The sequence below is a fragment of the Astyanax mexicanus genome, chromosome 24 (genome assembly GCF_023375975.1).
Source record: "Astyanax mexicanus isolate ESR-SI-001 chromosome 24, AstMex3_surface, whole genome shotgun sequence".
In the NCBI taxonomy this organism is placed as follows: domain Eukaryota; kingdom Metazoa; phylum Chordata; class Actinopteri; order Characiformes; family Acestrorhamphidae; genus Astyanax; species Astyanax mexicanus.
Window position 1 is genome coordinate 12831908 of NC_064431.1, and position 16168 is coordinate 12848075.

The window sequence follows — 16168 nt, forward strand, 5'->3', positions numbered from 1 at the left end:
TGAAATACTTCATAACTTAAATGTTTTTTTAATATAAAACATTTTGCCATTAAGAGTTGGTGATTAAATAAAAACACTAATGTATGTAGTTGATGTAATGAATTGGCCACATAGTGTCACACCCATCAGGGTCCAGGTCTGGAAACTTGATTATGTAAGAACTGAACACACAACTCCAGGCCCCAGAGAACAGCAAGCTGCAGGAAGAGCTCTGCGTTATAATATGTATCAGTCATACAGCGGACTCACTGCTAGTTTATTACAGTCTCACCAGAGTCACTCAACAAGACAATTCATACAACAGAATAATGCCAGCTTCATCAGGTACCATCATCACCGAGCGTACACACGACGGGACAGTTCAGTTCAGTATGAGTGTTTCTGCTGTGTTTCAGAAAGATGTCATCATATCTAAGCAGTCCTAAAAACATTTACTGAAGTTTATAGGTAAGATGAGGAGATACAAGAAAATGAATCTTCTAATATTGCAATTCTCCCAAAAATAGTAAAGTTGTGTGATTTTTTTTTTTTTCGTAAATGGATCTAAGTGCAGCAATTACACTGTTTTTTTTTTCTTCTTTTCTTTAAATACACAATAATCGTTATACTTCACACACTACTGGAGTGCAGTCATGATGTGCCAAAGGTTTTACCAGTCCCTTTTTTTTCTTTTTTTCTCATGATACATGTTTTCTTTGGACGCATTAAAAATCGCATTTTCAATCCAGCAATATTCGATCCTCATGTATCAGGAAAACATAGCAGCTTACAGAAACAATACAGGTGCCTTTAAATATGATCATATTCAGTTGCTATATGTCAAACCACAAAAAATGTACCACAGGTAAAAAGATTCTTTTCTTTTTTTTTTTGCTTTTTAGAAAAACCACTTCAAACCATAAACAGGGAAAGTTTTACCAGTGAGTACATTTTTATTGCCCAGATAATGTACACAGTTACCAAAGATATGAAACCATGGTTTCTTGAGGTCGGCCTATAGGTGTAAGTATGCGTGTGTGAGTGTCAGTGTGTGGGTGTGTTTGTATGTATAAGAGAGCGAGAAGTAGAGATCGAGCGAGCTCAGTGGGATGCTGACGTTCCACTTTCATCTCCGGCTCCAGACAGCTGCATGAAGAGTTCTCCCAGTTCGTTGACTTCATCTTCAAACTGTGGAACTCCACGATGCTCACGCTCCTCAATGAAGTCCCACAGCCGCACAGAATTCAGAAACTTGAGAAAAGAAATAAACCAAAAATTATTACATGTTTTTCAAGTTCAAATCAATGGTAGAGATTACAAAAGAGTACTGGATTATTAACTGGACTCACTTAAGTACACTTCAATTATTTTCTTCCTTAACAATTCGTCCAATTTTCTTGTTGTCAATTACCACTCACCAGATAGGACTTCCCCATCACAAGACGCATAACTTTTCTAACTTTTGCAAAACCAATGGCTCTTGAGGAGAACATTGCAGAAGAACAATAAATAAGCCCTGAAAGAAGCAGCTATCAAATTATGCCAGGTTCACACTACAAAGCTTTTATAGCAATCAGATCATTGTACCCTTCATGCTACACAGCTTGTTTTGTAATCGAGAATCACTACATGACTTATCAGTGACACAGTGACCAATTTCTTGAGCTTTCACCAGGACATAGCCACTGCAAGCATGTCTGCTTTACACAAACACATTTTGCCATCAGCCTTTTTGCAATATTAGGACTTTTCTCACTGGTGTGGCTAACTTATTTTCCTAGGTCCACTAGAACAAAAGTTCAGTGCACCCAAGTTTAACACTGCAGTTTTACAGGTTCAGCTTTTTTTTTTAATTACTGTCCATATAGGAAATATTGACTGAATAAACATTATCAAGTTCTGTATTTGAAACATAACTCTACAAGAAAGGTAACTTGGTGATAAAGAGTTGGTGTGTAAAGTGATTTTTACTGAACTGAAATTAAAACCTAAAACATCAAGATAAATGAAATATCTGAAAGTGCAAGTGTTTTAAGGGCTTCAAACTAAACACGTCATAGCTCAACTTCTTATGGACTATCCTTCATTGCAGACACATGACACTCCTTTGGCTATTAGGGGCGTCACGATTCTCTAAATCCTCGATTCGATTTTATTTCCGATTTTAGGGTCACGATTGGATTCGATTCTCGATTTTCTTTTTCTTTTTTTTTTTTTTACAGCAGAGAGGCCTATGCCAGTTTTAGATTAGTCTATGGTCATTGATTTGTTTGGTTTGATTAATCAAATTTACAATATCTTATTTTAAAAGGTGGGCTTAATATAAGTGATGCAAAGTGATACAGGTGATCTGTAATACACCACATTAGGCACTAATGGTCAAATCTAAATAATTGAATTAAGATATATATGTAATGCCATGTAGTGGCTTTTTTTGGTGGCAGCAGTGTGCAATATTAAAACACTAATGTCAACATAGCAAAATAAATAATAAAAAAAATACAGGAACATACAGGAATGTACAAAATTATAGAACAATTAGAGCCAAACTGAACTCTATCCTACTATAACAGTTAAACATGAAAAATAAGACTAAGACTTTTTCGTTTTTTTCTCTTTAACAAAAGATATTATTTAAAGAGATTAATAACTTTATCTGAGAGAAAGATGCTCCTTAAGGAACCAAAACTCTTAACATATTTGAAGCTAGACAAAACAACTGTTATTTTCAAGTTTTTCTTTAAGAAGATGAGAATGTCCACATTCTTTGGAGAAAGGGCTGCTCTTTGAGCAGTCACAATGTCCGCGGCGTCGGACACAGTGTGCTGTGCCATTTGCTTAGCGCGCGTGTGCTTAGCTTTAGGGAGGGATCATTGATCCTCTTTTTGACTTCGAGGCTCGAGACCATGACATAATTTAGATCGATTGTGATGAAATATCGAAATCGTGACACCCCTATTGGCTACTCTTAATAGTTTGGCCTTCTCAGTGCACGCACTGATCTATAATTATTTTTTACTCTGTATTTAGATGGCTATTTAAATAAATACTCCCGTATTAAAGAAAATTTATAGAATTATTATATCAGTGACACATACGGGGCGTGCTTTCATGATTGAAATTGACCTGTGATACCAGCTGGATTCCTTTTAATAATGTTATATTTATATTAAGTGCATGATGATGTGTTTGAAAGTGGAGGCATTTAATTTCAGTGGACTTCTTTTTACCCCCTCTAAAGGCTTGTCGCACTGTTGGTTTTACTGCACCATTAAGAAATTAGTTTGCACACTAGAGTCCTGTGAATAGTTTGTAGAAAAGAAGAAAATTACCCGAACGTTTCCCTCCGAGCCGAGCTGCTTCCGAGGTTTATCAGGTTCGGCACGTGTTCCATCGGGGTTGGCATGCATGTAGAAACACTTCCCTCCAAATGGACACGTTCCTCTGCCATGGTCAAAGTACTTGCACGGCTTCTTACTGCAAAACATAGTAACAGCAACAGTTGTCTGTTATATTCAGTAAATTGTGAATTGTCTTATACAGAATGCAATCATTTTTAAACAGAACTGAATCTCCTCTACCAGTGCAGATCCAGTGAAGTACAAAAACAAAAGTCATGGAAAGCTCAATAGACTGAATAGTACATTGTGATGCTGACGTCAGGATCCTAAGCAAAGGGAACGAAGAAGACTTTGATTTATTTAGTGCTTCAACTGGATCAAAAGCAGTTCACACACTGCCCTGTGGGGAAGCCTATAGCAGACATCTGAGGGGTAGTCTGGTGGATGACCTTTGGGTACCTATTTAAGTGGGAGTATTATAGGGTTTCTTCTTCTTCACCGCTCAAGAGTGTAATTACTGGCATTTTTACACCTGAAACTCTGGACCATACCAAGTGCAAACCAAGGTTATTGTGGTTGTTTCATTGTATACTGTACGTTTACTCCAGTTAGTTTATTTGGTTTATTCACACTGTTGTTTAATAAAGGACTTTACTACATCCTGTCATTGTCCACATAAGTGATAAAGTCTTCCTATACTTGACACCGCTTGGTTTGTCAATTTGGCATGTACCCTTTTCAAGTGTTGTGCCAAATTCTGCCTCCCTGCCAGATTTAGACTCGCTTTAAGCACCGGGGCACACCGCAGCAGAATGACAGGTTCCCCTCAGATTAATTTTATTTATAAAATATAAATAAGGGTATATGTACAGTTACAGTAGATACAGGAATCACCAGGGTAATCTGTTTATCCATACTGCTGCACGCACACACACCAGCACAACACCACTTCTTTTTTTTCTTTTTCTATTCTATTAATGGGTGACAACAGCCGGCCTCAACTTCCTGTAAATGGTCTCTAAGACTAAACCAACCAAAAAAATAGTTTTCACACAGCAGACCATGAATTAGCTAATCCGAACCGAGACCACCTCTTTTCAGTCCAAATCTGCATTCTTTCTTCTTTATTTCACATCACCTTTCTTTGATGGCTTTACAAAGTGTACTCCTCACCTGACGCCAGATTTGAACTCCTCAATCAGACGATTCTTCTCCTCCTGATCTTCTACCCAGTAGATGCTGGGAATAACAAAGTCTGACACCACTCGACATTCTGGACAAGACCTGCAAACAAAACGCAGCACGATATTAAAAGTAGTTCATGCAAAAATAAAGTTAATAAAGAAATAGAACGCGCTTTTCAGTGTTCAATCATAATTAATGTGTGTTATTAAGACTATATGGTCAAAAATATTAACGCATCAAACAACAGTTCCATTTAATTGCCAGTTTTCCATTAAGTAATGCACTTCATTATTTAAGGCAGTGGCTGTCCATCAACACAAGCGTCAAACGATTATTTAGTAAACAACAAAATAGTATTTTTGTGTATACTGGTAGTTTAAAACAGCTTGGCCAATCAGATTTAAGGATCGGAAGTAAAACAATTTTATGTTTCAGAGATAAATTTGTATTAATTAAGCTAAAATACATGCTATAAACATATATAAATGTAATATTGGCACTGCTGTGCTGCGGTTGTAGGCACGAGGCATAATAAATCGCTGTTTATTAAAAGATTTTAAGTTAAAGAGGATGAGAAAATATGATCTGTTTGGTTATAAACACTCTGCTAGTTAAAATAAGTTTCATTGCTGCTCTGTTTGTAGCTGCACTGTTTGGCTTGTAAGCGCTCATTGTTGCTATGTTACCTGTGTGTTGCAGAGTATTATATGGAGAGCTCCAGTTACAGTGCATTACCGGCTGATAATGGTAACGCCTTTCAGCCAATCACATTGCATTGCATACCACTAACTGTGGTATAATATGAAGTAACTTTCTGGCAGGAAGTTTTCCCACTTACTTGATGATTGGTTTCTCGAACTGCTTGGCACAGCGCCACTGCCGGATGCAGCTCAGGCAGTAGGTGTGGCAGCAGCTGGACAGGATGCCGAAGCGCCGCTCGGACGGAGACGCCTTCTCGTAGACCACCTCCATGCAGATGCTGCACACTTTGTCCTGGCTATGCTGCACAGCAAAGGCCTTCTCCATGTCCATCTCGAAGGCCATCATACACATCTGCAGAGAGAGAGCTTATGTATTACAGGCCATTGGTGTACAGTCATCTAACAGTAAAGCTGAGGAACACCGATTGGCATAATATTAATCTAATAGCAGAAGAACAGGCTAAATCAGTTATTAGAGAAAATAATGAATGAGATGTGGTCAGAAAGCACATTGAGTACCAAAGTGAGTATGCATGTTATATAATTAATACACAACCACAGCAGTTTTTAGTAGCTAAAATGGCATTGTACCTGTACTGGAAAATGTTGTAGATTAAATTTCAGGAAAGTGGTATTAAGCCACCTTTACATGGTCATAACTAAAACATTGACATTGATTTCAGTTTTCACTGGCCGAAATTTCCTCAAATAGGAAAATCATAACTGATAACAAGATGTGTTTTTTTTTAACAAAGTATTCTAATTAATAGTTTCAGTGTCCTGAAACACCCATCCCTGTATTATCTGATTCAACCTCTATTTATTCTAAAAACAGTGTGGTCTTGTAGGTTTGTTGTAGGCTCTAAATATATTAAAACACAGACTCTCTGTGTTCTGTGCAATTATATATGGTAACCAGAGAGGTCCCTGATTCTCCAAATCTTACAGTGTGTTACTTTAAGTTTAGCATCTAAAAAAAGATCATCCTGCTCAAACTAATTAAAGATGTAACTCTTCCACATGATGAAACTCTGAGCTTGTATCAGTGTCCAAAGTAGTGACAATAACTGGTTATTGCCATTAGTAATCAATCGATATATCAACCGGCCAATTAATCAGGCCGATTACTGACATTTTTTAAAGATTGGTATTGGCCGGTATCTGGACACACAAGGCCAATTATTCAATAATGCATCCAGGCAGTGCTCTGGGCAGCCTTTAGAGCTGTGCTGTTGTGGAGCACCACTAGTTTCCCCTCTTGTCTATTCTACCATCCTACCCACAGACAGCAGAGAAGTCAGTTCAGAGTACTTAACTATTTTAATACTGTAAGTATTAATCAATTAATTAATTTAAAATCAAAACACAAAATATTGGCTTTATATATATATATATATATATATATATACACATACGCACGTATATATGTGTATATATATATGTGTATATATGTGTATATTTTCCCCCGCGATGGCCTACGAACTCACACGAGGACACGGACGATGATTGGTCGGTGACTAATGTGTAGTGTTGCCAATCCCTCGAGTACGACACGAAACAAAGATAACTGACGTCACCCTAGGAGTGATGTGGGGAGAGAGCGCCATCTACCCACCCGGAGGGAGCAGGGCTAATTTTGCTCCCTCTGAGCGCCGGCAGCTTAATGGAGGAACCCTGTTTTTTTAATGAATATATATGGCCTGGCAGATGGTAGCAGAAGCATACTGATGCCATAAACTATAATATTACGTCACAAGTCTGTAATAATCTACACAACAACTATGAAATGAGCTCATTAGTTAACGCTGGTAAATTTATATTTATGTGGAAAATATATGTGGTATATTCATCCACCTTCTCGTGTGCTGCCCTCTGCTCCTGGTCGTGCGGATGCAGAACTTGCAACCTGCAGATCTCACACATGTCTCCATGAAGATACGGGCACGTGCTGCCATACTGACACTGGCCAGCGGCAGCATACGGGCAGAGCTGTGGCTGGTGGGGCACGTCCGGGTACGGGCTGGCTGTGGCTGAACTCTCCAGCCCTGTACGAATGGCATCAAGGTAGGTGTGAGGTTTGGCCTGGGAACCTTCTCTGTAGTCCCAGCAATCCCGAACCTCTGCACTTTCTCCACTGTAAGGCTGACCTCTAGTGTCACTGGCCAGAGCTGCAGGCAGAAGATAAAAGGATGTAAAAGGATGATGTGACGACTCGCTGCAACGGTAAAAACTGCAATATGAGATTTTCTACATCATGTCACCCTTCTTAACACATCCCTTCCACTGCTAGAACATTGCCTCAGTTTATGTAACGTTTTCTGTAGCTTTATGAGGATGTAACACACACTTCCAATACTTTTCAGCCATACCTCTGTCTCTCAACACTACTGGTTTCTTAGTGTTTCTGCCTGTACTGGGTGGAGGCCCTGGTCCTGGGACAGACACTCCAGCACTACTGGGTCTGTTTGTGTGCTCCAGAGGCGGCCCTCCTCCCCGCCCCCCCGGTTTGATGTGGTCATATCTGAAACATAGACAAAATTATGCATTATGCTAATGTATGATTTTAGAGTAGTTGAGTAATTGATTAAAAGGATCCAGGAAATTCAGTCCGGCTAACTAGAGTAACTACTCCAACACGTCAAGCCTTCTCGATAATCCAGTTATAGAAGTGGTGGATAATCGTCAACCAAATCAACCGAAAGCACTTTTGATATTCAGGTGAAATTCTAAAAATAATTTATATAGAACAATAACCAAACAATAAGTCTTCCTGTGGTTTGTTGGTGTCTCTGCTGGGATTCTAAAATGTTCAGTGTTTATTCAAATTTTGAAGCTTTCAAATTGTAACTTTGTGCTTTTTTTTTTAAGCAAGACCAAATATATTATTTACTATATAAATTACACAATGATTAAAAAATTGCAGCTGCTGAAATTACTTAAAATAAATTAGTCAACAAATTGTTCAGCAGAAATTAAAATCATGATCAAATACAAAAACTACTTGTTTTAGTTGAATAATGAGTTACTGAAATTGCAGAATATCTCACGTGTCCTAGTTGGTCAAATATTTAGTGGCTTTAGGTTAGGCTTATATTTAAAAGTACATTAATATCAGTCAGAATAATTTCTTAACACAAATTCTTGACTGGCAGCATACATTAAGCGCATATGCAAGACATAAGTTAAAAAAAAAAAAAAAACATTACCTGCATCGCTCGCCATAGGCACAGACACCTTTTTGGAAAAATTTACATATCGTTGAGGGTTTGCTGTTTGCCAGATCATGTGAGAACATGCATCTGTTCCCCTCTCGACAAACACCATGAATGAAATACCTGAGAAAAGAAGAAAGGAAATATCAGAAATACATAGAAAAAACTTTTACAATATTTATCCATTTGTATTTTTTATTTTACAATCATGAGATATATGTGAACATTTATACTAACTAGAAATATATAATAGACAGTACAAGTCAAATATATATATATATATATATATATATATATATATATATATATATATATATATATATATATATATATATATATATATGCATTTTGTTCGATTTTGTAATATATACACACGAACTCCAAATCGTGACAACGCGGTATTCTTAAAAGCAGTTTGTTTTGCCATTAACTGTACTTACTTTCAGTTTTTTTTTAAGCATGTGCCTCGCATTACATAAGTATACGTAAGCTGGGTGAGGGTCATTATAATAAGTTTTTGACTACAAAATGTGAGGCCGAGCATTCCAGATTTTGTGGTGCTTACAATTCTATATAACTGATTTAAAACAAGCTGAAAACATGGTAAAAAAAGATACTGAAGCTTTAAGTGTTAAAATTATGAGATAAATATTACAACATAAACACAAAAACAGGTATTTATACAGAAATTATTAATAATTCGAACGCAGTATAACAGTTTCAGTTCAGGAAAATGTCAGAGTCCAACACACAGATCTCAGATATTTACCCCAGACAGACAGACAGACAGACAGCTAGTAATCCTGGCTCTCACACACAGCGGGCTGATCCCCAGTATCTGAGTATAATGATGGGGGAGCAGGGTCAGTAGCGCTGTGTTTACTGCGGGTAATATAGGTTATATATTAGTTATATAGTAGTAATATAGTTAGCGCTGTTAACAGAAACAGCTGCACTGATCAGTAAACCCGCAGACCGCCGTTAGCCGCTTAGCTGCTAACCGCGCACTGAGAGGCTACAGCGGCACCTCCGCCCCCCGTAGACCCGCCCGGCCCACCTGCCCTCCTCCGCCTCGCGCTCCCGAACCCCCCGTCCAGGTGAGTTACCTGCAGGTCACCTGCTTTGTAGACATATTCCCCGAAATCCACGCAGTTAATAACCCCGGCCCGGTCCCCCGCCTCTCCTGCACGCGCAGCTCCAACTCTTTCCCCGAACACCAGCGACCCGGGTTTATTAGTTCCGCCCAGTGCAGAGATTTACCCTGAACAGCACAGCACCTCTACAGCTCCTTACAGGCAGCTGGAGAACCTTTCCAGGTTCTAGCACTTACAGCCGACTGAGAGAATAATAACAAGTGGGCAAAATTGAGATCTAAGCAAAAAGTTGCTACTTTAAAGAATCTAAAGCATAAAACATATTTTGGTTCAACACTTCGACATTTGGAGGGGCAGGTGCCCAAAGTCAAAAGGGGGCGATTTTGAAACACCATACAGAAACATACTTTACAATATAACCGGTTGATTTGTAGCAAGAAATATATTCATAAAATAATGTAACATGGAATCACTACATACGTTATCATTGTCTGTATATATTGAGCTGTATATCGTGTTGTCATCTTTTTTGACAAATTAAATAGATTATCACTCAGTATATCACAATAACACATTTGACAAATAATTAAGATATTGTTGATTTATTTTCAACAGTTTACACAAAATAATGAGATTAGAAGTTCTATGGTTTTTATAACAGAGGTAGATAATAGATGACATAAAAATATATAAAATATGGCCTATTGTTTACCGATTTAATTTACATATCTTACAGGTTGAGCAAATTACGTTTTACCTTTCAATACATTGTACGTAAAATATAAATCAAGTGTCAGAAACCTATACATAAAATCTACACAGTTAACATATTTGATAAAATAAAACTAGTTTATAATATGTACATTATTCACAATCTAGATGTTTTTTATTGCGGGAACGTGTTGTTTTTTAGAAGAGATAAATAATAAATCTTATATTATCATAAAGAGATGGATCATCATATTAAAGGCAAATAAACGCGTCTTTCTTCCCGTCGTAAAATATGAACCCCGCCCCCGCTGATGTCTGATTGGCCAGTAGTTCAGACTGACCAGAACTCCAGCCGAATGCAGCCAATCGTAGCGCAGGAGAGCAGCGAGCAGGTGGGTTAGATTAAACGGGATGTGGTGAAGCTGTAATGGAGCGGGCCGTGGTGAAGTTCCGCCACTGCGGGAGAGATATCTACACCTTCGCAGATCCACAGGCCGGTACTGGAACTGGTCTGTGCCCAGTCTGTCAGCAGCCGCCGGTACTGGGACTGCTGGACGCGCCTGTCGCGCTGCCCGGTCCGTTCAGCAGCGGCCACAGAGCCCCGTGCGCGTTTCTGATAGGAGCGAGAGAGGGGCCGCGGTCTCTGGGGTGAGTCTAACTTAATCTATCCGAGTCTAACTGAATCATCCGAGTTTAACTGAATCTAACTGAGTCTATTCGAGTCTAACTGAGTCTATCCGAGTTTAACTGAATCTAACTGAGTCTATCTGAGTCTAACTGAGTCTATCCGAGTTTAACTGAATCTAACTGAGTCTATCTGAGTCTAACTGAGTCTATCTGAGTCTAACTGAGTCTATCCGAGTCTAACTGAATCATCTGAGTTTAACTGAGTCTAACTAAGTCTATCCGAGTCTAACTAAATTTAACTGAGATAACTGAGTCTAATTGAGTCTAACTGAATTTAACTGAGATTAATTAAGTCTAATTGAGTCTAATTAAGTCTAACTGAGTCGAATTGAGTCAGACTGAGATTAACTGAGTTTAATAAAGGTTTTACACTGTTCTTTACTCTTACAGAGAGTGGAATGATTCAGAGCTACACGTCGGCATCTCAAACTCAGCAGGTGAGTTACATTTAAGGTGATAGTCTGTCAGTTTTGGGTGAGAATGTATAATGAACCCTTTAAACCCCAGCCTAAAAACAGCCAAATGCTATTATTTTTTTGAATACCGGTATGACCAGCCAAACCAAGCTAGTCGACCAAAAAGACAAAGATGGTCAAACAGCATGACCAGCAACACCCCATTGGTTGACCATAATGACAAAGCTGGTCGACCAGTGTGGCTAGCATGACTGTGCTGGTTGACCAGTATGACAAGTAATTACAAGCATATCAACCAACCAATGACCTAGATTGACCAGCATGACTAAAATCTAATGCAAAATACTCTGACCAATAGCTGGTTAACCAACTTGTGTATTTGTATAGGCTATGTTATGTAGATGACGAGCATTAAGATTTTTACCTTTGTGTTGTCTCAAGGCTTGGTCTATAACTACACATTATCAGGGGTCCAGATAGACGAGCAGGGATGGGAACAGTGTGTCTGCATACAGCTGATTCCACCTTGGAGAGATTCTCTTGTAGATTCCTGGGATAAGGAATTACAGCTGTTTTCATCACTTCCAACCTGGGCTGCAGAGAGGTACACAATTCTAAACTAACAATTAATAACATTAATATGAACTATCCTTTAATTGCATTTCGTAAAACAACTTGTCCAAATTAGTAAATTTACTAGTTACCTGTTATATAATCTCAAAAGAAGAACACTGGTCAATAGAACAGCATGCTCTGGAGTGTTCACGCCCAATGCCAAACATGGGTTAGAAAAATGTAAAGCCCTCTAACATTGAGCTGTGGAGCAGTGGAAGAACTGTGTTCTCTGAAATGATGAAGTGTCATCCAGTGCTGCTGGGACGAGTTAGAGTCGTGGAACTAATCATCCTACATCAGTACCCTGGAACACTGATATGCCCAGTATACAGCAGCATACCAACATCTAGTCAAATCAAATCAATAAAGATTTATTTATATAGCACTTTTTACAACTTATATTGGTGCAAAGTAACATTAAAGAAATCTTTACAGTGCTGAAGAGAAAGAAACACTGGGAGGAACCAAGGCTCACAGACCCATCCTCCTCTTTTCAGAATGCTTACAAATTAAGGATAGTCATTATACAGCCACATAGGCCTAATGTTTTCAGGTTAACTAATATAATCGTTAATTGTGGTAATAGAAATATTTAAAGTAGTTAATGCATTAACTAATAATGATCGTTAATGCTAATATTAATCACTGTAGTTCTCTTTCATTGTGCACTTCCCTGGTTTGATCAGATCCAAGACTGATTTCATTAACACTATATAACTCTATAACTATAACTATATAACTCTGTTTATGATCAGTCATAAATGTCAATACAAAATATTAATCCAGTGTTTTTGTTTTACAGGTTCCATGAAGAGAGGGAGTTTGGGTCCTGTTGTTATGGTTTTGCTCTTAGCTTCATAAATCACATGCGATCGGTGGACGGTAAAGACTCTCTGAGCAGAGATGAGTTCACCAGCAGGCACGTTCTACCCAGGATTAAACTCGCATCCATGTTCATCAGAGTGTATGAAGAAATACTGCAGAATGGCTTTTACGTGAACAACCAGTAAGAAAGAGCGTCAGACTGGTGGAAGGAGAGACAGTGAACCAGTGACCGGGTTATCATTGGTGCCCAAGACTCATTGATGCTCATGGAGGTTCTACATTAAGGATCTCTTCTATTGTCTTGGTGCCAGTATGTATATTTCACATAATATAAATGAATCACACACAGTAAATACAGAAATGTTAGTGTGTTTAGTTAGCTACTGTTAAGTTGTTTTTTGTTATTCAGATTTTTGTTTTTACTAAACATACATTACAGGTACAGACACAATGCTCAGCACACTTTTACATACACAGAAACAGCATAGCCAATATAATAATACAAGGTCGAAGCCTACGCAGGTCAAGTCGAGTGCAGGTCCATAAGCTTTTCACTTTCTTCTCTCTATTAAGTCTCCCCATGACCTCATAAGATGCCGTTTAGTTCTTTATTTCAGTTCAGGGACATTTTTACTCCTCCAATTAGGCAATATTATCTGTGTCCAACTTTAGACATGTTTTTTTTTTTTACCCTGGGGATTTCTGTTCGATCTCCAAGGAGGCAGTAGCGAGGTTGATACAGTAGTCCCAGGCATTCTCCTGTTACTTTGAGGATACTACTCCAGAAGAAGTATATTACTGGGCATTCCCATATCATATGAGAAAATGGCATTTCCAAGATAAATCATTATCAACAACACCCATTCTAAAAAGTCTGGATTGGTTTTACCTATGCAAATATTTGTACTGAATACATTTTCCTTAAACCTCTCTAATGTCCCTGCCTACAGAATTCCCTCCAATGCATCGTCAGTAGAGTAACTTAAATCCTTGTGCCATATTATTTTGACATTCTTGCACATGTCGCTGTTTAAATGATTAGTTGTTCTATAAAATGTTGACGCTTTACGGGCTTCATACATACCTGTCAATTCTCCCTGTGTGGCCCCTCTTACCTCTCTTCCCCGTTGTCCTCCCATATTAGTATTTTACAGTAAATTTACATACTTCAGTGAGGAAAATAATTAGTCAGTCACCAATTGTTCAAGTTCTCCTGAGGCCTGTAATTGACATCATAGATAAACTATGAGAGACATAATGAAAAACTATAAGAAAATCACATTGTCTGATTTTTAAATAATTTATTTGCAAATAATAGTGGAAAATAAGTATTTGGTCACCTACAAACAAACAAGATTTCTGGCTCTCACAAACCTGTAACTTTTTTAAGAGGCTCCTTTGTCCTTCACTTATTACCTGTATTAATGGCACCTGTTTGACCTCGTTATCTCTATAAAAGGCACCTGCCCACAACCTCAAACAGTCACACTCCAAACTCCACTATGGTGAAGACCAAAGAGCTGTCGAAGGACACCAGAAACAAAATTGTAGACCTGCACCAGGCTAGGAAGACTAAATCTGCAATAGCCAGCAGCGTGGTGTGAAGAAATCTACTGTAGGATCAATAATCAGAAAAGGAAGACCTTCAAGACCACTGCTAATCTCCCTTGAGCAGGGGCTCCACGCAAGATCTCAGCTCGTGGGGTCAAAATTGTCACGAGAACGGTGAGCAAAAATCCCAGAACCACATGGGGGATCTAGTGAATGACCTGCAGAAAACTGGGACCAACGTTATAAAGGCTACTGTCAGTAACACTCTATGCTGAGTTGCATCCAAAGAACACCATACCAACTGTGAAGCATGGGGGTGGCAACATCATGCTTTGGGGCTGTTTCTCTGCAAAGGGACCAGGACGACTGGTCCGTGTACATGAAAGAATGAATAGGGCCATGTATTGTGAGATTTTAAGTGCAAATCCCCTTTCATCAGCAAGGGCATAAAGATGAAACGTGGCTGGGTCTTTCAGCATGACAATGATCCCAAGCACACTGCCAGGGCAACGAAGGAGTGGCTTCGTAAGAAGCATTTCAAGGTCCTGGAGTGGCACAGCCAGTCTCCAGTTCTCAACCCCATAGAAAACCTTTGGAGGGAGTTGAAAGTCCTTGTTGCCACAGACAGCCCCAAAACATCACTGCTCTAGTGGATATCTGCATGGAGGAATGGGCCAACATACCATACTGTAAAGACTTCCAGAAAACCTTTGACCTCTGTCATTGACAACAAAGGATATAGAACAAAGTATTGAGATAAATGTTTGTTATTGACCAAATACTTAGTTATACCATTATTGGCAAATATTTTTTTTTTCATTGTATCTCTCATAGTTGAGGGCTACCTATGATTTCATACATACTCACTCTGGCTGCAAAAAAGTACCACTGATCATAACAAAATACCATTAAAATAAAAATACTATGTATTAATATATATAAAATGTAATAATTTATATAATAATATTAATTACTACACACTATATCGTGATACTATGATGCTGAACCTCGGTTGGGCTGGTTGGGCTCACACAGTGGTCATGAATGAAACCCACACACACATGTCTGTGGTAAAAATAAAATTAGATACTTATATGATATAGTCTGTGTGGTCCACAAAATCTATATTCCTGACAGTCACAGTTGATTCAGTAAGAATCAGTGGTTCCTATGTAATTCTAAAGGACATAAATGCGTTTCTTGACCCACCTGTGGAAGCATGGGGTAGTAATACAAAAACTAGAATTTTGTGAAATGTGTAAGAGGCAAATTATCAATCAAATGATCAATTATCGATATCAACAACACATTGAATACTTGAAATATGGAATAACAATAACTTTTAACTATGAAGTAAACATTACCTTATTGGATCATTTTTGACCCACTTATGTATCTAAGGGTTGATTTATGTTTTTTGATATGGCTGATGAGTGTAAATGGATTCCTGTCACAATCTCAGTAATATACCTAGGAAATATGCAGTAACAAAATTATGTCTACAGTTTCACATAATCATTTTAATTATGACAGATTTTGGTCTCTCTGAAAATTACAAATAATAACGGTCAGCAATGTCAAAATAAGTGCTAAACATTACTATGTAATGAGATTATACAGAAATATATATATCATTTTGGCAGTGTCTTTGTATTGATTTATTAATAAAAAGTGAAATTGAGATATTTTACAATAAAAATTGTCTTATTTTCTTTTTGTTCATCTATTCACACTATGCACACTTCATACATACCTGTCAAGTCTCCTTGTGTCTCCCCTCTTACCTCTCGTCCCCGTTAGCCTCCTATATGAGTATTTTCCCGTAAATTTACATACTACACTGGGGAAAAT

At 38.2% G+C, this 16168-nt stretch overlaps 2 protein-coding genes across 2 annotated transcripts; one reads left to right on the plus strand and one right to left on the minus strand.

Annotated features, from left to right (window-relative positions):
* Positions 1-226: 226 nt before the first annotated feature.
* Positions 227-9632, minus strand: mkrn2 (makorin, ring finger protein, 2). Its single transcript, XM_049471648.1, has 8 exons — positions 9525-9632; positions 8413-8541; positions 7576-7727; positions 7061-7374; positions 5344-5558; positions 4494-4604; positions 3312-3456; positions 227-1230 (listed from the first exon to the last, which is right to left on the minus strand). Exons 1-8 carry the CDS (start codon positions 9548-9550, stop codon positions 1081-1083), a joined length of 1242 nt encoding a protein of 413 aa, XP_049327605.1. The 5' UTR covers positions 9551-9632; the 3' UTR covers positions 227-1080.
* Positions 9633-10586: 954 nt separating this feature from the next.
* On the plus strand, positions 10587-15998 carry mkrn2os.1 (MKRN2 opposite strand, tandem duplicate 1). Its single transcript, XM_007229626.4, has 4 exons — positions 10587-10871; positions 11301-11347; positions 11768-11930; positions 12744-15998. Exons 1-4 carry the CDS (start codon positions 10651-10653, stop codon positions 12949-12951), a joined length of 639 nt encoding a protein of 212 aa, XP_007229688.3. The 5' UTR covers positions 10587-10650; the 3' UTR covers positions 12952-15998.
* Positions 15999-16168: the final 170 nt, after the last annotated feature.